This window comes from Gekko japonicus, unplaced genomic scaffold (genome assembly GCF_001447785.1).
Source record: "Gekko japonicus isolate JY-2015 unplaced genomic scaffold, Gekko_japonicus_V1.1 scaffold5, whole genome shotgun sequence".
Classification (NCBI taxonomy): Eukaryota; Metazoa; Chordata; class Lepidosauria; order Squamata; family Gekkonidae; genus Gekko; species Gekko japonicus.
In genome coordinates this window covers 3,158,141-3,185,578 of record NW_015168652.1, presented here as the reverse complement: position 1 = coordinate 3,185,578, position 27,438 = coordinate 3,158,141, and the positions used below count along the sequence as shown (strand labels likewise).

The window sequence follows — 27,438 nt, the reverse complement described above, 5'->3', positions numbered from 1 at the left end:
TGTACAGGTAAAGAGCTAGTTTTTCAAACATGCTAATCCACTAAGTATTGGGGATGTACAATTATAATGTCTTCTTTTACATGTCTATATTTCTTCTCCCAGCTCACACTCCCACCCCAGTTTTGTCTAGAGAAGGTAATATTGCATTGACCACACTCTTTCTGTAATTCAGAAAGAAAATGCAGATTTTCAAGAGCAAACACAACTGCAAAAAGCAGGTTTAATCAAGGGTTCCTATGACCTGAGTAAGCCTTAACACTGCCCTGTCATGTGATCTTCATGTAGCAGCATCTTCTGGAGAAGGTCATATGGTGATACAGCTGTCAGATTTGCTCAGCCACAGGAACCTTTAGATTTGCCTGCTTAATGATGGGTAATTTACTCCATGAGTAAGACAACCTAGAACAGGTGTTTACTTTTGAACTTGCATTTAGAAGCAGTGCTCTTGGTGGCAGGACAATATGATGAATGGTGCAGGCAGGATCCTGGGGTGTGTGTGGGACAGGCATTGTGAGGTTCCCTTCCTTGTTTTTGGCTTTGTTTTGTTGGCTTCGTTTTCTTTTCATGCTCCCTTTCCTTTAAAACAGTAAAGTGTGCTGTCAGGTTGCAAGGGAACCTGAAAAGAGTGGGTGCCCCATGTGCCTGTCCTGCAAGCCATGCATTTGCAGCTTGGGTGGCAGGCACGCATGGTGCCTGCTCTTTTCAAGTGGGGCCACGGATGACTGTTGGGGGTGGGGCTTCCCCACGGGCCAGCTGGCCGGCATCGGGGGGGGCTCCAAAAATCCGGGGATCCCCTGCCCCCACCTGGGGACTAGCATCCCTATATGGTGATTATAGCCAACAGATTATCAAAAGACATACAGAACACAAAACAGCAAAGCTAGCTTTCAACTACCTAACACTTCCAAAAGGTTTGTCAGGTGGTGCAAAACTTGCATCCAAAGCAGACCTCAAATTAGCATAGTCTATGATTTTAGCGATTTGCCAAGCATAGACCCAGATCTATACTCATGAAGTCTCCGAGTGGAACCCTCGCCCCCAGTGGGATATCATAATGATGGTTCTCGACCCCTCAAGTCATATGATGGTGACTCCAATCCTAGCACACCTTTAGAAGAATTCTCCAGAATCTTACATCATTGCTCCTATCTCCCCCCCTCCCAGCTCTAGGTTGAGAAGGTAATTCCTCTGACCTTGAACTGATAAGGTACCAGGCAGGCTGAAGCCCTTAATTAACAACACCTGCAAGAATGAGCCAGGCCCATTGCTTTATGCATTAACCCGGGGGGGGGGGTAAGAATGATGCTTCGCTTCACAGGACCATTAGGAAAAATTGACATAGATTGAAAAAGAAAACAACAACAACACAGGAACCACAGATTTTAAATATACAAAGACAGTCATCCCGCCAGAGCTTTAACCTTATATTCTTGAAAACTCATAGCAATAGAGAGAAACCTTGCCACTGATTGATTTTTTTTTAACTTATTGATTAGGAAAAATTGCTTTTAGGGTTTCTAAAAATACAAAGCCAGTTGCTTCTTTTTAAATAAGTTTGAGATAATGATAGGGTTAAGAACATAAGAGAAGCCAATGTTGGATCAGGCCAATGGCCCATCCAGCCCAACACTCTGTCACACAGTGGCCAAAAATACCAGGTGCCATCAGGAGGTCCATCAGTGGGGCCAGGACACTAGAAGCTCTCCCACTGTTGCCCCCTCCCAAGCACCAAGAATACAGAGCATCACTTGCCCCAGAGTTCCTATCTATACCTTGTGGCTAATAGCCACTGACGGATCTCTGCCTCATAGGTTTATCTAATTCCATCTTGAAGTCGTCCATGCTTGTAGCCTCCACCACCTCCTGTGGCAGTGAATTCCATGTGTTAATCACTCTTTGGGTGAAGAAGTACTTCCTTTTATCTGTTCTAACCCAACTGCTCAGCAATTTCATTGTGTCCATGAGTTCTTGTATTGTGAGAAAGGGAGAAAAGTACTTCTTTCTCTACCTGCTCTATCCCATGCACAATCTTATAAACCTCGATCATGTCACCCCTCAGCCGTCATTTCTCCAAGCTAAAGAGCCCCAAGCGTTTTAACCTTTCTTCATAGGGAAAGTGTTCCAACCCTTTTATCATTCTAGTTGCCCTTTTCTGCACTTTTCCCAATGCTATAATATCCTTTTTGAGGTGTGGTGACCAGAACTGTACACAGTATTCCAAATGAGGTCACACCATTGATTTATACAGGGACATTATGATACTGGCTGATTTGTTTTCAGTTCCCTTCTTAATAATCCCCAGCATAGCATTGGCCCTTTTTATTGCAGCTGCACACTATCTTGATGTTTTCAGTGAGTTATCTACTACAGCTCCAAGATCTCTCTCTTGGTCAGTCTCTGCCAGTTCGGACCCCATCAACGTGTATTTATAATTCAGATTTTTGGCTTTAAGGGTTGCTGTAAAATCTGGCATCGAAAAAGCATAAACTTTGTGCATATCTCCTTCATATTGACAGAAGGTACTTTTTTCAGCCAGAACAATGATTTTAAAAAAAAAGAGTTTGTATGCTTTGTGAATATAGAATAAGAACTGACTCTCCTGGCATCACCGAGAATTCATATCAAATGGTGACAAAAATGGAAGAAGCAGAGACTAAACTTTTCCCTGTTCTGTTCATCTTGGCAGAAAGTTACTCATCATGACAAAATATTTTTGTTGCTTATAAGGGCTGACAATATATCCAAAAGGATTTTCAGATGAGATTATGACAATATCAGCACTAGAGAAAGTGGGGCAGATAAGAAGCAGTCATGCTGGCTGGCTGGCTGGCAAGGAGGCCCCAGAGGAGTGGTGCTCATCAGAAGTGTCAGTTTGACAACTGATGGCTGTATTAAGGATGCAGCAGTCCCTTTCCGTAAACTCGGCACACTTTACAAAAAGTAGCAGAAGTTCATTTAGAAGATATGAAGACCATTTGCAATGGAATTTTCACTGTAAAAGTTGAGTGAATGGAAATGTAAACTAGAAATCACAGGGTTGGAACTCGTGCAAACTTTCCACTTGCATTAGAGCTCTTGCACAAGCGGAAATGCAAGAAAAGACCATGGTAGCTGCTTTTGCTAAGTCAGCCTTGATGCATCCCTACTAGCATTTCTGCTTAGATCCAGGTGGTCAGCCACGTTGGTCTGAAGCAGCAGAACAAATTTAGAGACCAGTGGCATCTTTAAGACCAACAAAGGTTTATTCAAGGGCCCCTGCCACATGGGGGGGAAAAGAACGGCCGAAGTGCGGCTTTTTAAAGCCGCACCAAAAGAGACACGCGGCGGCGGGATCAGATAGCTCCCCTGAGCCGCCGCACAGTTGCTCCCCGGCACGATCAGATGCCGGGGGGAAGCCACTGCAGGGAGAGCGAGGCAGCCAACCTGCGCATGTGTGCGCGTGCGCAGTTCGGCTGGGAGCCTCGATTGCTCCTGCAGATGGGCGCGCCAGCAATCTCATGGCCGCACTTGCTGCACCTTTCCAGGTTGGCGCTACCTTTTACTTGTTTTTTTTTTCTTTTTGCAGCGGGTTTTAGGCCGGAAGGGACGGATTGGGGACGTTTGCACACCGATTCCCAGATGTTGCGGTGTGCTTGCGCCCGTTTGCTGCGCCCCCGATCCGTCCCTCTTCTGGCTCAAAACCTCCCGTGTGACCGGGGCCAAGGTATGAGCTTTCGTGTGCAAAGCACACCTTTTTTCAAATACACTGAAATGATAGGTAAGGTTCAGACTTATAGACAGGGACTTAGCAGCAAATTAACATGTAACATTACATGATTATGTTTAAGATATGCAAAGTCAGAACTAAATAACAAGCTAAGGTTATAAGGTCAACAGTTGTAAAGCAATAAATATGTCAAAATAGCTGATAAATGTATAAAGGTATCTTTTCTAATTGTGGGAAGCAAACCGAGAATCTCATTCTCTCCTCCCAGGTATGGAGATCACTTAACAGGATTTTTTGAGGTGAATGCAGTGTCATGTCAACAAAACATCCCAGTATTCCTTGCATTACATTCAGTATTCTATTTTGAAAAAGAAATACACTAAAATACAGAGGATTTATAGTCCTTGTTGAGAATACATACGTGATGATTGAATGAGTTAGCATATGTAATGAGATAAGAAACCAATATCCCTGTTGAGTCCTGGGAAGGTTTTTGTTCCAAGTGGTATAATAACTTATAATTCAGCAATTTCTCTTTCCATTCTGTTCCATTTCTACTTGTACAAGATCTTGTGAAACAAATTAAGTACTATATTTTGTACAAAATCTTGTGCAAGCAGAACTGTGCAAAGACCATTTATGTTTCTGCTTGCTTGTCACTGGATACAAACCATAGTTAATAAGTTCCTCAATCACATATAGTGCACTGATCCTAATATTACTTTTTAAAAGGCATGGGACAATACATTATATATGACACTCGGAGTCTTGCTCAAAATATTGATCCTATGACTGATTGTTTAGCCTATCTAACTTCTGTACTGTTTGTCATTCATTGCTAGATCCCCGGGCTATTTCTGCATGGCTATTTAAACATGTATGCTATCTGGCCCAGTGCAGACCTTTCATAATAGTGAGAGCCTTGACTTAAAGTTGTGTAGCTCACTGGTATCTTTAAAATTATTCTCCTGTACCAGATCATGCTTCAAATAGTGTCTCGTATTACTAAACCAGTCACAGAGCAATCCTAAACAGACTTACACCATTCTAAGCTCATTAACTTCAATTGACTTAAAACAGTGTAACTATGCTTAGAATGACACTGTCAGTTGTGTTACTATGATTAAATGCTGTCTATAAAATATTTTCAAAAGGGAAATTTAACAGTATTCTTTTAAAAGTATGTATGTGGTTCTTAATGATCTCCCATCCGAATTGCTGATCAAGTCTACCAATACTTATTAAGATTAAACACAGTGAAAGATCTGTTGGTCCCAGATCATTCACTGAGCCCCTTTCCCCCCAACTTCTTCCTTGGTTAATTTTTAAAGATTTTATAGCTTCTTGGTATCCCAAACATGGTCATAACATTATGACAGCAGATTCCTTGAGAGTTGATGAGACATCTCTGGTAGAGAATCAACCATTTTCTAAGCCTTAACTAGTCCCAGGGAGACTTGTGGTCCTGATCCTCTTCAGGCCCCTCATGAATGCGAATTGAGAAGAACCCACTACTTGCATGTGATTGTCTTATGTCTTACACAGTGTGGGGACAACAGACCCAACCTGTGTGCTCTGTAATATGTGAAAAGGCATGTTAGCTTGCACAGTAGCATTTCAGTCGAAGACTGTAGCCTCGCAGTTGCACCTACTTTATCCTCCCTGATTGCAGGAGTTTTATAAAGAGAGAATAATAAATCATGCAATATACTTTTTAAGTCATAACAAAAGATAGGTGGATATATAGTGCAGAAATATTTATTATCATTTATGCAAGTAATACTCTACAATACCAAATATAATATCCTGGGAGCATCTTTTATTTCTTTTAATATATTTATAGACCCCCTCTTTGCAATGTTTGCGTGTCCAGTAGAAATTAAGAGAAATTAGAACAGAAGAGGGCCTCATTTTTCTGCTGCAGGAAGTCCTGTGTCTGTTTCCAGATCTATCTTCATTATATGAATTCCTACTCAGACATCAGTCTTCAGTTTGTCCATACTCAGGCAGTTCCTCAGGCTGGCAAACTTCCAGACTGCCAACATAAATATTTTCAAAATACTGGCTTCAGTGCAAGAGTCTGTCCAAGCCCAGGTGTGGCTGTTAATATGTACATCTATCAAATCCTCTCTCCCATAAAAGTGCATTTGGAAGGGTCACTGTTTTTCACCCACAGTGTTTAACTAAGCTTTAGGGCTGTCATTTGAAAATAAAATGTGGTCATTCAAAAAAATTATCATCAAACTGCACTAATAGTGATGAGAAGCAGCTGTAGTCCTTAAAGTGGCTTCTTTCTTCAATGCATTTATCCAGATTTGTATGAACATATCCTGCTCCACTAGCAGTGCAATCCTTTCCAAGTCCATTGACTTCAGTGGGCTTAGAAGCGTGTAACTCTCCTTAGGGATTCCACTGCAAGACACATGACATGGGGTGAAAAATGTTCTTTTGTGACAGCTAGAAAGAGGTTGTTGTTTCAGACCAAAACAAGGACTGCATATTGGAATGTCTGGAGAAGTTTATTTCACCCGAAATTCCATATTTTCCTATTCAGAGCAAATGCCATCCAGGAGTGGTTTTCGAATGGGTTTTGCTGGCAAGTCAACTTCAGCTTTCATTGTGCAGTAAAAGAACTGTTCTCTGTTTTATGTCTAAGTGACACTTCTGCTTTTAATCACGCCTCAGGGGTATGACCCAGTCTGCATAATATGGCCTTTTCTTCTTGTGCTTAATTAGACAGAGAGTCTTCTAGTATACACACCCAGCATGAGAAGGAGTACCTGTTCCTTTTATTTTTTTATCCATCACAGAAACATATCATCAAGCACAGTCTATCATTTTGTCCTTCATTTCCATTACACTAGTAACATTAAAAACATAAGGTCATAGCCTTTAATGCTCACCTTTGCACATGAAAAATCTCCTAGACAAGGATTCCAGCCATCCTTGGAGGAATGCACTTTAGAGGAAGGGCCATGGCTCAGTAATAGAGTGCATGTTTTGCATGCAAAAAGCTTGCAATGATAAAGCACATGCTTTGTATGGAATCCCAGGCATTTCCCTTTAAATATGTTAAGAAATGCCTTGCCCACCCACCCCTCAAAAGAAACACCACACAGGTTATGGGTTAAACTGGGACTTTTATTTATACATAGGCTGATCTGTACCATCATTAACACATTAAAGCATGGGTTGCATTGTGCTTGCAAAGCAAGCCTCCTACCCTGGCTCAGAGCCAGGCCCGAGATTCTTCTGGACCTTACTCGTCATGGTCCACATGGGGAGGGAGGGCACATTCTACCCCACAACTGCAAAGCTTTAAGGCTTGGCATATGCTCCCCCAACCCTGAAGAGGCCCCCAACTGAGTCACCCTGACTGCAAAGCCCATAGATACCCAATTTGAGGACCCCCCCCCCATTGCTGATATCTCAGGGTGCTTGCCAACTCAAAATTCCCTCAACCCATACTTTTCCCACCTTCCCAGTTAGGGTCTAACCAGCTTTACCAGGCTTATTTATACCTCATTCCTTCTCAGCCCTGAAACCGGTGACTACCTAATCCCACACGGTCTAAAAAGAGGGCAGGTGGGTGGGGAACTCGCTCTGGGCCGTACTAAGGAAGGAGAGTGGCCGCCACCAGACCTGGCTCTCAATTGGCCAGCGCTCCCATGCTGAGCCCCCAATGGCTCACCACCCCCTCCTACTTCCTTCAAGAGGACCGGGAGGCTTATCATCCTGGAGATCTGTTGCCAATCAAAATGTACATTATTGAACTAGATGAGCCAATTAACTAACTCGGTATAAGGCATGTTCAAAAGCCAGTATTATTAAAAATAGTTTTTCAATCCACTCTGGGCTCAGATAGATGAGATGAATGTTATGCATCTCATTCCATCCATAAAATGCAAATGGCAAGCTCATGCAGCCTCATGAATCTGGAGTCCTTTCTTTGTTATTAACATTTAAAGCTAAAAAGACCTAATGCTGGACAGGTAAACCGAGTGGAAGCTGAATGATTGAACACCTTCTCCCTTAAACACCCTCTCCCTCCTTGAACAGCCCCACGACTAACAGAAACTGCAGAATACTTCAGTTTGAATTTTATGGATAGGAGCAGAACTATAATAAAAAATTCTCCAGAGTGTTTGGAATATTTCCTATGAAATAGAACATGTGGAAGACTATAGTAGTAGAAAAGAGCAAGAGACCAGTAGTACCTTAAAAACTAACAACATTTGTGGCAGGGTATGAGCTTTTGTGAGTCCTACTGGACTCTTGCTCTTTTCTACTACTAGAGACAGACAAACATGGCTACCCATCTTAATCTATATGGAAGACTGGTGATTCAAAAGGCTGGATTCCTTTACTGAAATATTTCCTGGAAAATCTGTGTGGGTTTTCTTTGCGGCTCTTTTTGTCCTCTCTCAGCCCCTGTTACTCTGCAGCATTAGCATATAAGAATTATTAATTATCAAGTGGGAAAAGCAAAGGTAAGCTAACAACAATACTGTAGTGGTTCCTTTGCTAGATCTAAAGGATAAGGGTTTTCCAAGAATGATGCTTTTCACATTTTACAATTGTAGGCTGCAATGTAGTATGAAGGAAGCCAAGAAGAACCAATTTAGAAAATTGTGAAGTGGTCGCGTGTGGAACATCAGTATTGTGAACGTATTGTGCCGACACTGGGTTGATCAACACATTTGGCAATACTCCTTAGGCCCCTGCCACACGAGCAGGAAACTGCAGAAGAGAAGTGTGGCTGTTTGCCCCGGGGCAAACTAACATGCAGTAAAGCGATCAGACCTACTGTGGAGGTTCTGTGGAGGTACTGTGGAGCTTCCGTGGGTAGGGAGAGGTGCCGATCACAACACACGCCTGCGCGCAATGAAGAAGCGCACAGCACGGCAAACCGGTTTTCTTTTTTTGTGTACACTACGAATGCGCATGCTCCGTTGGGTGCGTGTGCGCATCCACGGAGACTTGGGGGAAAAAAAACCCTTTTCCGCAAGGGGACATGGGCGGGCGCCGGATGCCACTGGAAACGCGATCAGACGCCCGCCCTTGCCCCGCAGTTTCTGGAAACTAGTACCTCCAATGTACTAGTTTTTTGCTGCGCTTTTTCGGCAGGAAGCCTCAGTTGTGCCACGGAAGCGCTACGCTTCCCAGATGTGCTGGTGAGATCGCGACCAGAAACTCCGCTTGTCTTCCGTATCTCTTGCGTGGCTAATGTTGCGTGTGACCGCAGCCTTAGTACAGTTGTTCCAGGAGTGAATCACTTCCAACTTCAGTTTTATAAACATAGTATGTGTTGTGTACCCAGGCAGGTACGCACACGCGGTCAGGACAACACGTGGTCAGGCGAAGGGCCTGAGCTTCGTCTCCAAAGACAATAGCCTGAATGGATCCTAGTGTGCACCTATCGGGAGGCTAGGATCCTAGAAGGGAACTGTGGGTCTAGGGGTGCACTGTAAATACCCTATCACTGGTGTGGGTGTGGTGTGATTCGGGAATATAAGCCGGCCTGTGAGCTGGCTAAATCATCTCAAGATCTGACTGTAACTAAATAAAGTATGAGCTGTAATCACTCTTCAACGCATCAGCCTCAGTACTTTATAGTATGGCATCCTGACATTAGATAAAAGCTCCCTATGAGAGGGAAACTGGCACACCAGAGACTTTTCTCCCAAGAGGGGGCATTTTTCTCTGATTGGCCTGTTTGATCTTGTTTTTTTTCAATATCAGGGAGCACTCAGAAATGTAATTTTCTGCCTCCCATCTTATGTGGAACATTATCTCTGCTACAGAATGCTGATGAAGGAGTAATTAGTCTGTCAGGGTTGTTAGTTAGTTGGAGATTACACATCTGTGAATCTCAAGAAATGAAGAAATCTCTGCAACAGCTTGTTAAGTGGTTCTCAGCTTTTCTTCTTAGAAGTCCATTTTGTTGAAAATTTGCAGGCCTCGCTGCAATATTGCACATATTAGCCAATGGCCATACTCATTTGTATGAAATGGTTAGCATTTATAAAAACTTCACATTTTCAAGCATGTCCAGTGCATCTGAGGCATCTTTGAGACCCAACAAAACAGGAAGGTAGCATCCCTGACCAGGATAGCCCAGGCAATCCCATCTTGTCAGATCTCAAAAGCTCAGCAAGGCCAACTCTAGCAAGTACTTAGAAGGGTGACCTCCAAGGAATACCAGAGGCGGGATGCAGAGGCAGCCTAATTAAGCTACCTCTCTGGAAGAAGGAGGAGGAGGAGGAGGAGGAGGAGGAGGAGGAGGAGGAGGAGGAGGAGGAGATTGGATTTATACCCCGCCCTTCACTACCCAAAGGGGTCTCAGAGCGGCTTACAAACTCCTTTCCCTTCCCTTCCCCACAACAGACACCCTGTGAGGTAGGTGGGGCTGAGAGAACTCTTGACAGAAACCGGTCTTTTTCAAGAACAGCTCTTATCAGAGCTATGGCTTGCCCAAGGTCATCCAGCCAGGTGCAAGTGGAGGAGTGGGGAATCAAACCCGGTTCTCCCAGATTAGAGTCTGTGCACTTAACCACTACAACAAACTGGCTTGGAAAGCATCCAAGCCCCCAGTAGGGGTCACCAGAAGTCACCATGACTTCCAGGTAGGCACACAAAACACACACGCACACAGAAATTAGCTTTAAGATTAAATTTTAAAAAAACCAGGAAGGTAGCAGTTCTCTCTGTATAAAGCTGCATTGGCCACAGTCACATAGAAGTTCTGTGGCAGCAATCTTCTGTTAACTTTGTGTACAGATAAGGGGCACTAAAGCCTTCTAATGTCCACAGTGCTTGTCCACAAATGTTTTTTCCCCCCTAACTAGGCTTGCTTCTGTTATTGAAGCCAAAACTGAGCGGGCATTTCTATGAGAAAAATCAGCAGAGGACATGAAAACTTTCAGAGTGTGAAATGGGTCCTCCCTTTGAGATGACACAAGATAGTCGTATGGGGAAGGGCAAGCTGTTTTCTGACCTTTCCAAGCATATGTATTTATTAGCACAGGCAGGTTTTGTGCCTTGGAGTGTTTTCATTCTGGACTTAACGTAGATGTTAGCAACTGAGCCAGGGGAATCTCCTAGTTATGATTGTTCTTATATCGGGGCATAGCTAGGACTGAGGTCTCACTAGGGTAGCAAATCTGTGTCAGCACGATATTGTTCCAGACTGCAGGTAGGGCTCGTATGGTGCAATACTTCTCCATTAAAAAGTAGCATACACAATAAAATGCTATGTCAAAGGGAGAAGTTCTAGACTCCATTCAGGATATATTTTTTTTAATTATAGGGGAGCATTGCATAACAGTGAAGGGTACAACACAGACTGACCACCTCTGGGAGAGCTAGAACCTTGTTAGACCCTGACAGTGCAATCCTAAACAGAGTTGCACCCTTTTCAATCCATTGAAGTCAATGAACTTAGGGGGATATAACTCTGTTTAGGATTGCATTATGAATTAGGTATGGCTGTAATAAGCGTGGTAATTCTAGTTCTATCCTGAATCAAAAGATGTTTCTTAACAGCTGGAATAATGTTAATATCCCCTTGAACTCTACCTAGTGCAGCTTCAGAGTAGTTCTCATGAGCTTTGAAAGGATTCAGCCCATATAGAAGTATGGGGAAGGACTGTAGGATAGCGGCAGAGCATCTGCATTGCATGCAGAAGGTCTCAGATTCAATCCCCGGCATCTCCAATTGAAAGGATCAGGTAAGAGGTGATGTGAAAGACCTCAGCCTGGGACCCTGGAGAGCCACTGCCAGTCTGAGTAGACAATACTGACCCTGATGGACTAAGGGCCTGTTTTAGTATAAGGCAGCTTCATATGTGTTCATGTGTATAAGTCATCACCCTCCACTCATACAGCCCTTTGATAGTTAAGATCAGACCCCTCTCTTGTCCGCTCTCTTTTTTGTGCAGAGTTCAAACCCAGGTTGAAACATGTGAATCGGCTGCCCTCACATCTAAAGTTGGCCATCGCCTGTAGCTTTTAAATAGTAATATTAATATTTATTTTATTGGCCCTGCGGAACCTTGTACAGTTCTGCAGGACCTGCAAGACGGAGCTCTTCCGCCAGGCCTTCGAGTAGGAGCCGCCACCGCCACTATTCCATCACCGAGATGCCATCTTCCACCTATCGCAGTGTGAGGGAGCGGTGGGTGTCGCCTGATTGAGCCTGGCACTCATGTTTTTTAAGAAAATTTGCCATCAATGCGATTGTTGCGCATCTTGGGTATTTTAAGTAATTTATTGCAGCACCGTTTTTAATATGTTATGTAAATTTGTTTTATTGTCCTATATTTTTTAAAACCTTATTTGTTAGCCGCCCTGAGACACTATGTGTAGGGCGGGATACAAGTCGCTTCGGCAGCACATATACTAACATTGGAACGATACAGAGAAGATTAGCATGGCCCCTGCGCAAGGATGACACGCAAATTCGTGAAGCGTTCCATATTTTTTTGATTTTGCTTAATCTCCTGTTGAGGGCAGAGCCTGATATCAGCTAGCTTGGACGTGTGTTTTTCTGCTCCTGGCAAGTTTCTTCTTTTGGTTCTATTTCCTCATCATTTGGCTCAACAAGAGAACTGTTTTTTGTTTCCCACCTCATTCCCGAACCTTGATTGAACTTGCAAGAATTTTGTGAGGCTGGAAATTGCTGTTTAGCCTTGGAGTTAAGGTGGGAGTGAGCAAGGAAGGATTCAAGCTTGTTAAGCAGTCTGCAGTCTGCAGTTGTAGCAGATTACCCTTATCACGGACAGACGGAAACTTTTAGCTGCAAGTCTTGGTAAGGTTATTTCATTATCTACTTGCTGAAGGAAAGAGGACTTTTTCTGCCGCTGTTTGCTTGCTGGGAAGTTTGAAACGGAAGGACGGTATCTTCTGCCTCTGGGTGTGTCAGCGTTTTCTGCCTCTACTTACCATGCCTAATTAGCAGCACCAGCTGGATCGTTTGGCCAAATTGCGAAAAGAAACATTATACTACTCATGGTTTAGTTGTACTCTTCCAGTATTTTTGTAGTAGTTTTGCCAAGGTTTCTAGTATGGGGAAAAGGTCTAGGATTGTGGGGGTCCCAGAGGTCTCCCCACCTCATAAAAAGAAATATGCAATTAAATGGACAGAATCTTTGGACAGGTGGCTTATTGCCACACATTATGATAAGATATTGGCTCAGGATACTAACAACCAGGCTGACTCTTCCTCCCCTGGGATAAGGGGCTTCCCGCAGGCAGTGAATGACTCGTTAGATCCTCCTTTTGTCTCTACCCAGTGTCCTTGTCTAGGAGTAGACAGGTCAACTCAAACGGAACCAACACTATTCTTTGGGGTTGATGTTAGGGGTAATAGTGGAAGGGTGTGGGGTGCCCTTTTTGCTAAGCAATGCTTACTGGTGGGCGAGACGCTGCAGTTTTTGATCTCTCTTGTTAGAGGAATGGAGTCTAAGATTGCAGAACTAGGGGAGCAGATTAAATTTGCTGGCCATGATACAACTAACTTCAGTCGTGAAAGATTAGGAAGAAATCCTGCACAGGGTCTGAGTGCAGAGGAGCCCTTTACTAGGAAGTCCGACTGCAATTTCTCTACTATCCTTCAACAACATCAAGTCACACTTATTATTCATCCTTGGAGGGGACAGCTTATGAACTGGAGATCTAAGCGTTCGGCTGAACGTTTTCTAAGCCAAATTTTAGATATCCCTCTGAAGAAGGTCGATTTAGAGTATACACAGCTGGTTTCCCAGTCTAAAGAGCATATGAAAGTCACCCTTACCTTTGCCTCTAAGTTTATTCCGCAATTACTTTTTGGTAACAGTGCCCGGCTCAAGTCTTTTAGGATAAGATCACAAAGAGTTTTTCGGCAAGTGGTGGTTCGGTCCTTTCAAGACCTGTCTGTGGAATCTCAGATGAAGGAGTCGGTTCAGGAGAACAGGAGGGAGACTCTGGAAGTGGGAAAGGCTGGTAGCTCTCTTTTTGACATCAGGAATGTAGAAGATGGCAAGATCGCAGAGAAGCCATCCACATTGGGGCAAGAGGCGATATTACAGAATATCAAGTATATGCATGACGTCTTGACCTCAGTACAAGTCTTGGACAAGAGATCTAATGTTTGCAACCAGGATATCCATTCACAAGTGCACGGCTCTGCAAATCTGCCATCTAGAGCAAGTGAGGCCCTGCACGACACTGAGGCTAACTCTGGAGGCCCGACTTCCCATCAATCGGTGTGCACAGCCATGGTTCACCATTCTTGGGGTGGCCCCCCATTGACAATGGGATCCGATATGAGGGAACAATCGACCGGTGGAAACTTTCCACAAGAAGCTACCTTGCAGCAGTCTCTCGCATTCATAGATGATGCCGAGCGGAGGTTCCGTCATCTGCAGAATCCGACTTTGCTCCCTGTAAATGGCTGCATTCTCTGTGATTCGGGAGTGGAGGAGATAACAAGCCTCCCTTCAAATCCAACCTCTGTATCAGACCAAGTAGAGAGAACCGGGGCCAAATCTAAGACAGATTGACAATTCAGTACTCAGAAGCTTCAGATTCTCTCTTGGAATGTGAATGGGTGGAAGGCAAAGAGACACGATTGTTCTATTGTTGAGTTATTTCTGAAATACCACATTGTTATGTTACAGGAAACCTGGTCCACTGGGGCTCTAAACGTGGCTGGTTTTCAGGCCTTTTCTTCCTCTGCAATTAAGGGTTCCGGCCCTGGACGTCCCAGGGCCGGTGTGGCGTGCTTGATCTCCAACAACTTGCCACTGACTATGTGTTCTCTTCTGATGTCTTCACCTTATCGGATGGTGATTATTTTGAAATTGACTTCCTCTGATCATACCATACTTCTGGTGAACAATTATATCCCCCCGCTTTTACTAGAGGAAGAGATTGAAAAGCACTGGAGTGAGTTGGAAGGAACGGTTGAGAAGCTTCAGCAGACTTATCCCGCCGCTATGATACTCGTGGGAGGGGACTTGAATGCTAGGATTGGTGCCTCTGATGCCCAATTGTTGTCCTTGGTGGGTGACCTGGACGACTTAGTTTTGCCCCCTCCTTGGTTTTCTCGTGTCTCCAAGGACCTGAAGGTCAATCTAGCTGGCAAATGGCTAGCTATGATGGCGTTAATGCAGAATCTGGTTTTCCTAAATGGTGTAGTTTTTCCGGATATACCAGGTGATTTTACGTGTTATACCCCAAAGGGTTCTAGTGTTATTGATTTTCTTTTAATATCTCAAGAATTTTTCCCCTTGGTGCAAGAGTTTGTCGTTGGAGACTACCTAGGGGGTGATCATCTTCCACTGTCTCTTTCTCTAAACATTCCCACTGGTCACTTAGGGGAGGCAGTTGTGATAAAGTCCAGCGGAGATGCTATACAGTGGATTAGATGTGCTCGGAGGAACCCACCAGTGGATGCTTTGCAGGTGGCTGAGATTCAAGATCGCCTGGACTCTGGTAATTTCCCTGAGTTTCCCTCTCTGATAAATCCCTCCCAGCTGCAATCTATACTTTACCTTGACCTTCTTAACTTTTTTGTGGATAGTTGTTCCTCAGTTAAGCGGGTTTCTGAGGACCAGCGGAGGATGCCAGAAAGTCATCCAAATCACTGGTTTGATGCCGAATGTAGGTTGGCCAAGAAGGCCATTCGAGTAAAATTGCGGCGTTTTAGACTTACTAGGAGACCTGAGGACTTGATTGGATTTTTTTCTCTCAAAAAAGTTTTTAAGGACCTAATTCGAGTGAAAAAGGAAGCCATGGCCACTCAAGACTGGGAATCTCTTGCTACCATCTTGGAGTCCAGGGATGTGAAGGCCTTTTGGAGGCTTGTTAGACCAGGACGTCAGGCTGACATCGTGACAACAATTTCCCCAGCCAGATGGAGGGTGCATTTTGCAGCTTTGTACCAATCCTCAGAATGCCCTGTCGATGAGAAGGAAATTGATGAGGTGTTGATCTCTGCTCCGGACTGGGAGCGGGTCTCTCCAGAGTCAGTACTTGAACGTTTTAATCAGATGAAGCGTGGCAAAGCGGTGGGCCCGGATTTTATACCTCTAGAACTATTTTTGGTGAATCCCGAATGGTGGGCTCATCGCTTGGCCCACCTGTTTTCGGATATCAACAAGTCAGCTAATATCCCCGATATTTGGAAGACAGCTACTGTGGTACCTATCCACAAAGGTGGGGATACCAACGACCCAGGGAATTATAGACCGATTAGCCTTATTGCTACCCCTGGGAAGATCTACTCTGCACTCCTTCAGGAGAGACTCCAGAAATGGCTTGATGAAGAGAGGTTCCTTTTTCCTGAACAGTGTGGCTTTCGACAGGGTGTCGCTACTACAGACCATTGTCTGACGCTTCTCCATCTTGCCAGCAAGTATTCCTTGCGTCCAAGAGGTTGTCTCTATGCGGCCTTCATGGATTTGAGGGCTGCCTTCGACTCCATCTCTCGTCGCAGATTGTGGGAGAAGTTATTGAACACCAATATTGACCGCAGACTACTGGGATTGATTATGGCTCTCTATTCTAAAACATCTGCCTCGGTTCGAGTGAATTCTTCAGGAGTCAGGACAGACTCCTTTCCAGTGCAGAAGGGAGTTAGACAGGGATGTTTGTTGGCCCCCTGCCTGTTTAACATCTATATTAATGATTTGGTGCCGTTTCTTAAAATGAGAGCCAGACATCCTCCGTATTTAGCTGGTCTTCCTATACCACTTTTACTTTATGCTGACGATGCTGTTTTGCTGGCAACATCTGAAGTTGGACTGAGGTCTACTGTCAATGCCTTTTTGGACTATTGCAAACAAGAAGAGCTTATCGTGAATTATGCAAAGTCCAAGGTTCTTCGCTTCTCTGTCAAGAGAAGAAGAGGTCCTCTGTATTTTAAAGTTGGGAATGGCCAACTAGAATGGGTTTCCTCCTTCCGATACCTAGGTATTGTTTTTAGTTACAATCTATCCTGGTCCGCTCATCTGACATACGTTAAGAAGTCATCCAGACTCGCCACGGCACTGGTTGAGAAATTCTTCCGTACAAAGGGGGCTAAGCGGATTCCCCCGGCCATCGAGGTGTACAATGCGAAGGTGGTCTCCCAAATTTTATACGGTGTAGAAATCTGGATTGCTGGCGTGGATGAGAAATTGGATTCCCAGCTAAACTCCTTCCTTAGGAGAATTACTGGAACGCCACGGTGTGTTGCTGGGACTGTCCTTCGTATGGAACTGGTTCAATCTTCGCTTGAAGCACGTGCTTGGAAGAGGGCATTCAAGTTGAGATTTAAGTTATCTGACCCAAGTCATCACCCCCAGGCCGGCTTTCTTCGTTCCATCTTAAAGGACACGACATCCAACCCTTGGTTGTCCCTTCTTGCTGGTAAACTCAGGACATTGGGAGTGCCGATGTCCTCACCTAACGAAGAGCTGATGCCCTCTCAGCTTGAGGAAACCTTGAAGAAACTTAAACAGTTGGATTGGGCCAGCACCGTGGCCAGGGCAAGACGCACCTGCTCTCCGTTGGCTTTGGGGTTGTCCCCTCCAGAGAGATTTCCTGACTTTTATTCAACGTTATCAATTCCATCTCACCGCCGCGCCTTTATGCTGGCCCGCTTAAATGTATTTCCAACAATGGTAACTCTGGGAAGATTTGGAGGCCTTTCTTACTCAGATCGCCTTTGTCTGTGCAATTCTGGCGAAATTGAAACCTTAGATCACCTGATATTTCGCTGTCCCCACTGGACTCAAGTTAGAGGCACTTATATCTCTCCTATTCTCACGAAGATGAATCTTCCCGCGCAACCTTGGGTGCTCTCAGTACTGTTATCTGACTCAAATGCCGATGGACTGATAACAGCTAACGTGGCGCGGTTCCTGGCTAAGGTGGCTGCTCTCAAGAAGCATTGAAAAGTCCAGCACTTCTAAAAACTTCGACACCGATTTTTAATCTTCGGATGATTTTAGTTAGTTGGCTCCGCCCCAAGTGTAGTTAGGTAATTTTTAATCTCTGGACTCAGCCTGGGTTTTATGTGACTGTTATTATGTACCTTGACATATTTATGTCTATTTTATGTACCTATTTTATCCCCCTTTGGTATCCTCTTGGTCAAGACTTCGGTCATAAAGACCTGTAATAAATTGAAATTGAATAAATAAAAAATAAATAAAATAAATATTTGGTTTACAAAATTTTATCCCACCTTTATGCCCTCAAATGGGCCACCGAGGTGGATAACAAGTTAAAGCATATATGATAAAATCACATCTTAAAGCCATTTTAAACCAATCCCCATACAAAAGCATACATCTTTAAAATAATTAAAAACAGAGCTGAAATAACACACAAAGACATAAAAACAATTTAATCATTGGTCAGGAAGGAGGGATCACTGGTGGAATGCCAGACAAAACAACACTCCACCTTCTGGCAGAAGAGAGCAACAGAAGGGAATAGATGAGTCTCCCTGGGGAGACAGTTCCAGAGTTTTGGTACCATGAGCAAGAAGGCACTCTCCTGGATCTCCTCAGTGGGGGAGGCACATGAAGCAGGGCCTCCAAAGCAGTGGTTTGTAAGGGAGAAGGTGGTCTTTTAGGTATGTTGATCCCAAACCATTTAGGGCTTTGAAGATCAATTGTGCCCAGAAGCAAATTAGTCACCAGTCTAGATGGGCCAAGACTGGAGTAGGGTTGCTAACTGCAGTACAGTGGCTGAAGGTCTCCTAGGATTACAACTGATCTCCAGGCAAAAGAGATCAGTTCCCTTGGAGAATATCGCTGCTTTGGAAGGAGGATCCTATGGAATTATATCTTGCTAAAGTCCCTCCCCTCCTCAATCCCCACCATCACCAGATTCCACTACCCAAATCTCCAGGAATTTTCCAACCCAGAGCTGGCAACCCTAGTCTGGAGTCCCTGTGGCCCACTTTAGTTAATATCCTGGCTGCAGCATTCTAAATCAATTGATGTTTCCAAACACTGTTCAAGAGCAGCCCTATGTAGAGTGTACTGCAGTAGTCTAATCTAGATGTAACCAAGGCATGCACCACAGTGCCCATACCTTTTCTTCCCAGGAAAGGCTGCAGCAGCCAGCTAGCCAGTCAAAGCTGGCAAAAGGCACTCGACCAGAACTGCCAACAGCTTATCCAGCAGTAGGACTAGTTCCAAGAGTATCCCTGGACTATGGTGATAGTGATCGTGGTCATTCTTAAAAGAAGTCATACCAAACTGATATGTTAATGTATTAGCTTTCTAGTTCAACTGTGCTGAAGTAAATCTAATTATTTTTATGAAGCCTGTTTATTCCACATATTCAATTCAGTCAGCAGGCAAGGTTACAGACACTTTCTCAAGGCTGAGGAGTTGGCAGTGAGGACATCATGCTTTTATTTGTATTTTATTCTATCAAGATCGAATATTTGCAAATAGCTTCATAAACCACCAAACATTGGTATCTTAGGCTGTGGTCACACTGTCATTTTGATCAGGCTTCACCACTGTTCCTTCATGCATTTAAATTGCTGATCAGACGCCCACATCCGTCTCCCGCACCGAAGTGGGATCACTCGAGCAATCCTCCCGGTTCCCTAGCGAGTTTTCCGACACCGGGGAAAATCAAGTACTTTCTGCTATTTTGCCTATCTGGACAGCCCTCTCTCGCAATGATTGTGATTAGGTTGTTTGAACATCCTTCTTCCAGTAGTTGCTGTTGTGCGAATGCGCAAAGTATTTTTTTTTTTAATTGTGCCATGCCGCCACTTGGGTGGTGCAGCTGTCTGGACAGTGCCTGGAGCAATGTCGCACAAAGCAAGTGGTTGGGCAAGGGATGTGTGATCATCTAAACCTGCTTTGAAATATCCTTGATCAAATCTACAGCGAGAACAAATCGCGGTATGCTTGCCATGTGACCACAGCCTTATAGAACAAGTGCTGTTCATTATGATGGAATATTATGTAAAACAGCAGTGAGAAAAGTCTATGGGTTGAATCCTACCAGCTTTTCCACCATTGATTTGGAGAAAAGTTAGTCCCCTTTGGCTGTCAAAAACCCTGAGCTGGTTGGCATGGCACCATCATGGTGTGATGGGTGCTGAAGTAACAAGGGGAATTAGGTGACATTGAGTTAAAAAGTTGGCTGGGAAGAAGAGGAAGAAAAAAATGATGATATTGGATTTGTACCCTGCCCTTCGCTACCCGAAGGAGTCTCAGAGTGGCTTACAATCTCCTTTCCCTTCCCCTCCCCACAACCGACATCCTGTGAGGTAGGTGGGGCTGAGAGAGCTCTTTCGAAAACTGCCCTGGATTGAAAGAACTTATGACTGACCCAGGGTCACACCAGTAGCTGCATGTGGAGGAGTGGGGAATCAAACCCGGTTCTCCCAGGTTAGAGTCTGTGCTCTTAACCAGTACACCAAACTGGTATGACCCTATATGTTCTTGTAGGTAATTCTGAGGTACTTAAGTCCATTGAAGTCAATGGATCTGCATAGGATTGCTCTGTCAGTGAACTACACACAAAGAACCTATGTTTGTTATGGGAGAAAAAGTTTCAAATGTATTTCAACTCAACAACTTCTTATTTTATACCAGGTCCAGACTATAAGGATTTGGATGTTCATCTTCGGAGAATGGAATCTGGTTTTGGCTTCAGAATTCTTGGAGGAGATGAACCTGGACAGCCCGTAAGTTGTTTCTTCATGACTTTCCACTTCACAACTTCACTCTCTTTTGAGCTGTCAGAAAAATATCACTTCATATCAGGATCATATTGGAATGGCACTTTTTCATGTTCAGACACTGAAAAAGACAGGTCTCCCGAGCTATCAGCCTCTCCATCACAAAACAGTCATTGTGCCTCAGTCTGGATTAAGTCTTCAAAAATCTAATTTTTTACAGGGCTCAATTTTTTCCTGGCATGTTTCAGTTACTGTCTTGCAGGACACGATTGGCTATGGTGGAAGATCAGTGCATTTCTGTAAGGGCAAAAAAATCACATTCATAGTTTGTGTAAATAAACTATTGCTGTTTTGGTATGCAGCATGAAACAATACTTACGTGCTAAACATAGCAACTTTGCAATTTGAAATTATTGTTAATATAATTGATTTGTGGAAAGCAGTCACCATAATCTCCTAAAATGGTTTGCATTCCATTCTGAAATGTACAACATAATAACATCCATTAGTCATACACTGAAAGAACATGGCATCAAAATAGAATGATTATGCTTTCCATTCCCTTCCCAGGATAATTCTGCAAAATAAGTGTAAGATTTAAGGAAATGTGGTTTATGGTATATCACAACTAGAAGAAAGTATTATTAATATATTCACAATTGCATAATTACCATGCATAGTCCTTTAAGGACCCAATATAAAACAGGGACACTGAGATTAAGGCTTCAGATGTTACTAAACACAGAGGGAATATGAAGCAAAACTGTTTAGTGCTTTTTGGTTTGGTTTTGTTACATTTCTTTGTTCTGCAAACCTCACACATCTCCATGGTGAGATGCATGGGCAGTCTCTAAATATGAAGCTTGTACATCTGACTGTGGAGGGAAGAAATCATGATCATTTGTTAGAATTACATTACATGAAACATGAATGTCTCCCAAAAATGGCAAGTGTCCATTTAATTCCCTCCCTTTTAGGGTTGTCAGGTCCCCTTGGCTTGCTGGCAGGGGGATTTGGGGAGCATTTGAGGGGTATACGAGGACATTGTGTGATGTCCCTGATGCAATAACATCACGCAGAAGTGATATCACGTCGGGGACATCGCATGGTGATGCTCCGCATTTTGGGCAAAACTGTATGGGTTTTTTGGCCTAAAGCCATAGAGTTTTGCCCAAAAAGCAGAGTGTTGCCATACGACATCCCAATGTGGTGATGTCACTTCTGTGTGATGACATCCCTGTTTGAGGGTGGGATTTCCCTGCCAGCCAGCTGGCCAGCAGCAGGCAGGAGCCCGGAAAATCGGGGGGAAACCCACCTGGAATGGGGGGTTGGCAACCCTACACCCTTTCCTTCTGTAATATCCAGGTTTGCTTCTGTTCTAAAACCACAGCATTATACATTTTCATGCCTCACATCACTGGCTGCTGATGGGGTGAGAGGAGATACACAACAGCATGATATTAGGTAAAGCTGGGTTGTCCAAAATGTTACAGAGGGGTGTGGGAGGGAACTGTATTGAGAGCCAGTTTGGTGTCATGGTTGGAATGATGGACTAGGATCTGGGAAATCCAGGTTCAAAACCCCAGTATGCCATGGTCAGTTGTTGGGTGGCTTTGGGCCAGTCACACACTCTCAGCCTAATCTACCTCCCAGGGTTTTTGTGAGGATACAGCGGATAAGAGAATGATGTAAGCCACTTTGGGTGCCTATCGGGGAGAAAGGTTGGGTTTAAGTGAAATAAGTAAATTTTAAAAACTAAGTGCTTGATTGCCATTCTCTGCAACAGCTGGAGTCCTAGAGTTGAAAGGTGCAAAACTAGAGCATTGCTGAGAGTTGGCTGGCTAGATGTACCCAATCCCAGGCTGAAAGATACTTAGAAGACTGAGGAGGAGGGCATGCTGTGCTTGCTGCATATAGTGCCCATTCCAACATGGCTGCACTACCCCAAAGCTGCGTAAGACAATGCAGTATGAACGATGTGTTGCCCTTATTACATCACTGTAACAAGCAGTTATGTTGGCACCAATTTGGGAATCAGAGAGCCGATGAAAGATGATGATGATGGTGATGATGGTGATGATGGTGATGATGATGATGATTATTATTATTATTTATTTATTAGATTTATTGATCACCCCATCCTGGCTTCCACCAGGCTCTGGGCGATGTACAGGACATAATGTCATACCGTACAAAACATTAACATTCATATATAACTTAATAAAAATTTCAGTGCAGATAAAAGAATCCAGATGGCGATTTTCCTATAATATTATTTATCCCGATTCTGGACTACCAGCCCCTTTTTCTGGGTGGGGGGAAAGGGAATGGAGGGGGAGCATGGGGGGGGATAAAAAAGGAAAGGTGCCAGCCAATGAGTAACCATTGCTGCCCTCAACCAAATGCTTGGCGGAACATTTTTGCCTTACAGGCCCTGAGGAATTGCATAAGATCCCGCAGAGCCCTGATGTCATTTGGCAGAGAGTTCCACCAGGTCGGGGCAAGGACCAAGAAGGCCCTGGCCCTGGTTGAGGGCAGCTGGACATCCCTGGGGCCAGGGATCACCAGCAAGTTGTTATTTGAAGAGGGTAAAGCTCTTCTGGGGACATACCAGAGAAGATGGTCCCGTAGATACATTGGTCTCAGACCACTCATGGCCTTAAAAGTCAATATCAAAACTTTGAACCTGACTCAGGACCCCCTTGGAAGCCAGTGTAGCTGGCGCAGCACTGGTTGTATATGTGCCATCCGTGATGTTCCCATCAGGACTCACACTGCCACATGCTGGATCAGCTGGATTTTCCGGGTCATTCTCAAGGGTAGGCCAGTGTAGAGCGAGTTACAGTAGTCTAGTCTGGAGGTGACCATTGCATGGATTACAATGGCAAGGTCAGGAAAGGAGCCAGTTGTCAGGCTTGGTGGAGATGGAAAAATGCCAGCCTGGTAACATGCATGACTTGGGCCTCCATTGATAGGGAAGCATCCAAAGTCACACCCAAGCTCTTGACAGATGGTGCCAGTGTCAATGGTGCCCCATCTAGAGCTGGAACCGAAACTCCAATCCTGAGGGCCCACCCCCCAGCCACAGAATCCCCATCTTCATCGGATTCAGTCTCACCCTGCTCTTTTTTAACCATCCCACCACAGCCTCCAATTCCTCAGCCAGATTTTGTGGCCATCCAATAGCAGAAATAGTTGAGTGTCATCAGCATATTGATGCCACCCAAGCCCAAAACTCCTTGCCAGCTGAGCAAGGGGGCGCATATAGATGTTAAACAACATTGGGGAGAGGAGTACCCCCTGAGGAACCCCACATGATAAAGGTCTCCTTAATGTTCTCAATGCCAAGCTTAGCAGTTATTGATTTGTATCATTAATGTTAGTAGAACAGTTAAATTTGAGTTCAGTTAACACTTTAGAGACCAACAGGAGTCCACACTCTAAAGACTTGCATTTATGAGTACATCTTTAACTGGGCCGTTCCTCATTTCTGGAATCTGTTCGCAGGATAGCTGGGCCCCAGATGGGGGTGGAGTATCCCTTGACCTGGGCCCCACCCCTGCCACCAATCAGCTGGCTGGTGTGGGGACTTGCTAGCAGCGAGGGGAGGCCTAGTCTGGCATCACAACCAGGGGTCATTTCGTAGAAAAAGAGCTAGGGGAACTCATTAGCATAACTCATTAGCATATGCCACACCCCCTGACATCAGGGGCCCGGCGGTGGACCTGCAAGGCCAGCAGGAGTGCGAGGAAGCCCTGCCAAGGCCCTCCCTGGCCCCAGGCAGGCAGGGGTGGGGAGAGGCAGGGAGGAAGCAACTTATCCTCCCTCTTCTCCTGCCTCCTCCTGGCTGAATGAGGGCTGGAAGCGGGGCGGCCGGAAGCAGGGGGCGGGGCTTTGTCATGTGCCCCGCCCCCTGCACCTCACCTGGGGGAACTGCGATCCCCCGCGTTCTCCCCCGAAATGACCTCTGATCACAACAATGTCACCAGCAACATGCCAACATCACTTCTGGTGCATACTGGAAGTGACATCATCACATCAGCAGCACTGTGGAGGATACTCTGGTATTTGGGGGGGAACTGTGTGGTGAAAGTGCCATAGAATTTCAGCCAAATGCTAAAGCATCTCTGGCAATGCAATGACATCACCGATGACATCACTGCAATTCCAGTTCCCCATCTGATAACTGAGTAGCATGTCACTCTTCTTATGTAGTAAATAAACTTTTATTATAATGCTATTGTCCCATTTTATTACTGTTTGATACTTTGTTGGCTTACCCACAAATAATGAACTGTGATTGAGGAGGGTCTGCACCTCTATACATTCTCCCTCATAAATAGGCACCTAGGTACACTGAAAGTTGAAATAAATTTATTGGAATAAACAGGCAGGGGTTGGAAAATTCTATTTACAAGTGAACTTTGGGTAGGTTTGGTAAGGAGAGGTTCAAATATATATCCAAAACTGCTTTTATACAACATTAGAGATGTTTTGTGAGTTATTTTCCCTAGTTTATTTTGGCTTGATGCTGTTAGAGATGTTTCACTGCTTCTACTGTGATACAGAGTTTACTAGAGTCCCTTATACATTCTTTTGAACTTGTTTCTGGAGGGTCACATAGACTTGAGATTTTATTATGCTGTAACCATATGTCCTCTCTCATGAACTGCTGCCTTGATATGTTGAGGGGGTTTGCGTGGTTCGATGAGGCTGCGGGCTATGCCATGGAGGGCCGCCCAGGATGGACAGGCCACAGTGGATAACTCAGACAAAACGTGATCCACTGGAGAAGGAAATGGCAACCCACTCCAGTATCTTTGCCAAGAAAACCCCATGGACAGTAACAAAAGGCGAAAAAATATGACACCGGAAGATGAGCCCCTCAGGTCAGAAGGTGTCCAATATGCCACTAGGAAAGAGCAGAGAGCAAGTTCAAGTTACCCCAGAAAGAGTGAAGCAGCTGGGCCAAACCCGAAAGGATGCTCAGCTGTGGATGTGTCTGATGGTGAAAGGAAAGTCTGATGCTGCAAAGAACAATACTGCATTGGAATTTGGAATGTAAGATCTATGAATCAAGGTAAGCTTGACGTGGTCAAAAATGAGATTGCAAGACTGAACATCAGCATCTTGGGAATCAATGAACTAAAGTGGACGGGAATGGGCAAATTTTACTCAGAAGACCATTATATCTACTACTGTGGCCAGGAATCCTGAAGGGAAAATTGTGTGGCCTTTATAGTCAACAAGAGAGTGAAAAAAGCAGTAATGGAATACAATCTCAAAAATGACAGAATGATCTCAGTCCATATACAAGGCAAACCATTTAACATCACAGTAATCCAAGTCTATGCCCCAACCACTGATGCAGAAGAGGCTGAAGTGGACCGGTTCTATGAAGACCTACAACACCTCCTAGGACTAACACCAAAAAATGATGTCCTCATCATCATAGGGGACTGGAATGCTAAAGTAGGAAGTGAAAAGGTAACTGGAATAACAGACAAGTTTGGCCTTGGAAAGCAAAATGAAGCAGGGCAAAGGTTAACAGAGTTTTGTCAAGAGAACACACTGGTCATAGCGAACACCCTTTTCCAACAACCTAAGAGGCGACTCTACACATGGACATCACCAGATGGGCAACACCAAAATCAAATTGATTAAATCATTTGCAGTCAAAGATAGAGAAGCTCTATCCAGTCAGTAAAAACAAGACCTGGAGCTGACTGTGGCTCAGATCATGAGCTACTCATTGCAAAATTCAGACTTAAACTGAAGAAAGTTGGGGAAACCACTAGGCCATTCAGGTTTGATCTAGATCACATCCCTTACCCTTATGAATATACAGTGGAGGTGAAGAATAGATTTAAGGGACTAGATTTGATAGACAGAGTGCCTGAAGAACTATGGACAGAGGTTCATGACATTGTACAGGAGGCAGCAATTACCACCATCCCAAAGAAAAAAGAAATGCAAGAAAGCAAAGTGGCTGTCTGATAAGGCTTTACAAATAGCAGAGAAAAGAAGAAAAGTGAAAGGCAGAGGTGAAAAGGAAAGATTTACTCAACTGAATGGAGATTTCCAGAGAACAGCAGGGAGAGATAAGGAGGCCTTCCTGAATGAACAATGCAAAGTAATAGAGGAAAACAGTAGAATGGGAAGGACTAGAGATCTCTTCAGGAAAATTGGAGAAATCAAGGGAACGTTCCGTGCAAAACTGGCCATGATAAAGGACAAAAATGGTAGGGACCTAACAGAAGCAGAGGAAGAGGTGGCAAGAATACAAAGAAGAACTATACAAGAAGCATCTAAATGTCCTTGACAACCATGATGGTGTGATCACTGACCTTGACCCACACATCCTGGAGTGCGAAGTCAAATGGGACTTAGAAAGCTGGTATCCCAACTGAGCCATTCAGAGTCATAAAAGATGATGCTGTTAAAGTGCTGCACTCAGTATGCCAGCAAATTTGGAAAACAGTGGCCACAGGATTGGAAAAGGTCAGTTTACATTCCAGTCCCAAAGAAGGGCAATGCCAAGGAATGTTTAAGCTATCACACAATTGCACTCATTTCACACACAATCTTTTAAATGAAGGCAATACTTTACATAGGACCACAGCAGAGATTGCCTCAGGAAATACAGTTGAATTCAACTAAGAAATGCAGGAAAATGTACATATTTTTCAGGGCAAGAATTCAATCAGTTCAGACTGGCTTTTTGAACCTAAATGGCAGCACATTAACTTATAGACTTGTTGGTACTCTGTGTACTTGAATACCCTGTGTTCTACCTGCTGGCAGTATGCAGTGGGTTTCATGAGGAAAGCCTTAAGACTGCAGGTGCCCTGAGCTTCAAGTCACCGCTCTGCAATCCTGGTGTCCAGCTGGGACCAGTGATGATAACATTGCTATGATGGACTGCACTTTTTAAAGGCTTAAAAGTGCTGTACAAACAGCCAAAGAACTGTGAAGGGTTAATTCTTCACAGAAACAGAGGGCCTTAAGTGACATGCTGCTCCAAGCAATCTGATTGGTTAGTATCCCT

At 44.3% G+C, this 27,438-nt stretch overlaps 1 protein-coding gene across 1 annotated transcript in view; it reads left to right on the top strand.

Moving 5' to 3' along the window:
- Window positions 1-27,438, top strand: part of MAGI2 (membrane associated guanylate kinase, WW and PDZ domain containing 2) — a 959,850-nt gene that overhangs the window by 825,176 nt on the left and 107,236 nt on the right. Inside the window, exons 13-14 of the mRNA XM_015415060.1 lie at window positions 6,261-6,302; window positions 20,305-20,396. Of these exons, the coding sequence (XP_015270546.1) occupies window positions 6,261-6,302; window positions 20,305-20,396 (134 nt within the window). The remainder of the gene's footprint in view (window positions 1-6,260; window positions 6,303-20,304; window positions 20,397-27,438) is intronic.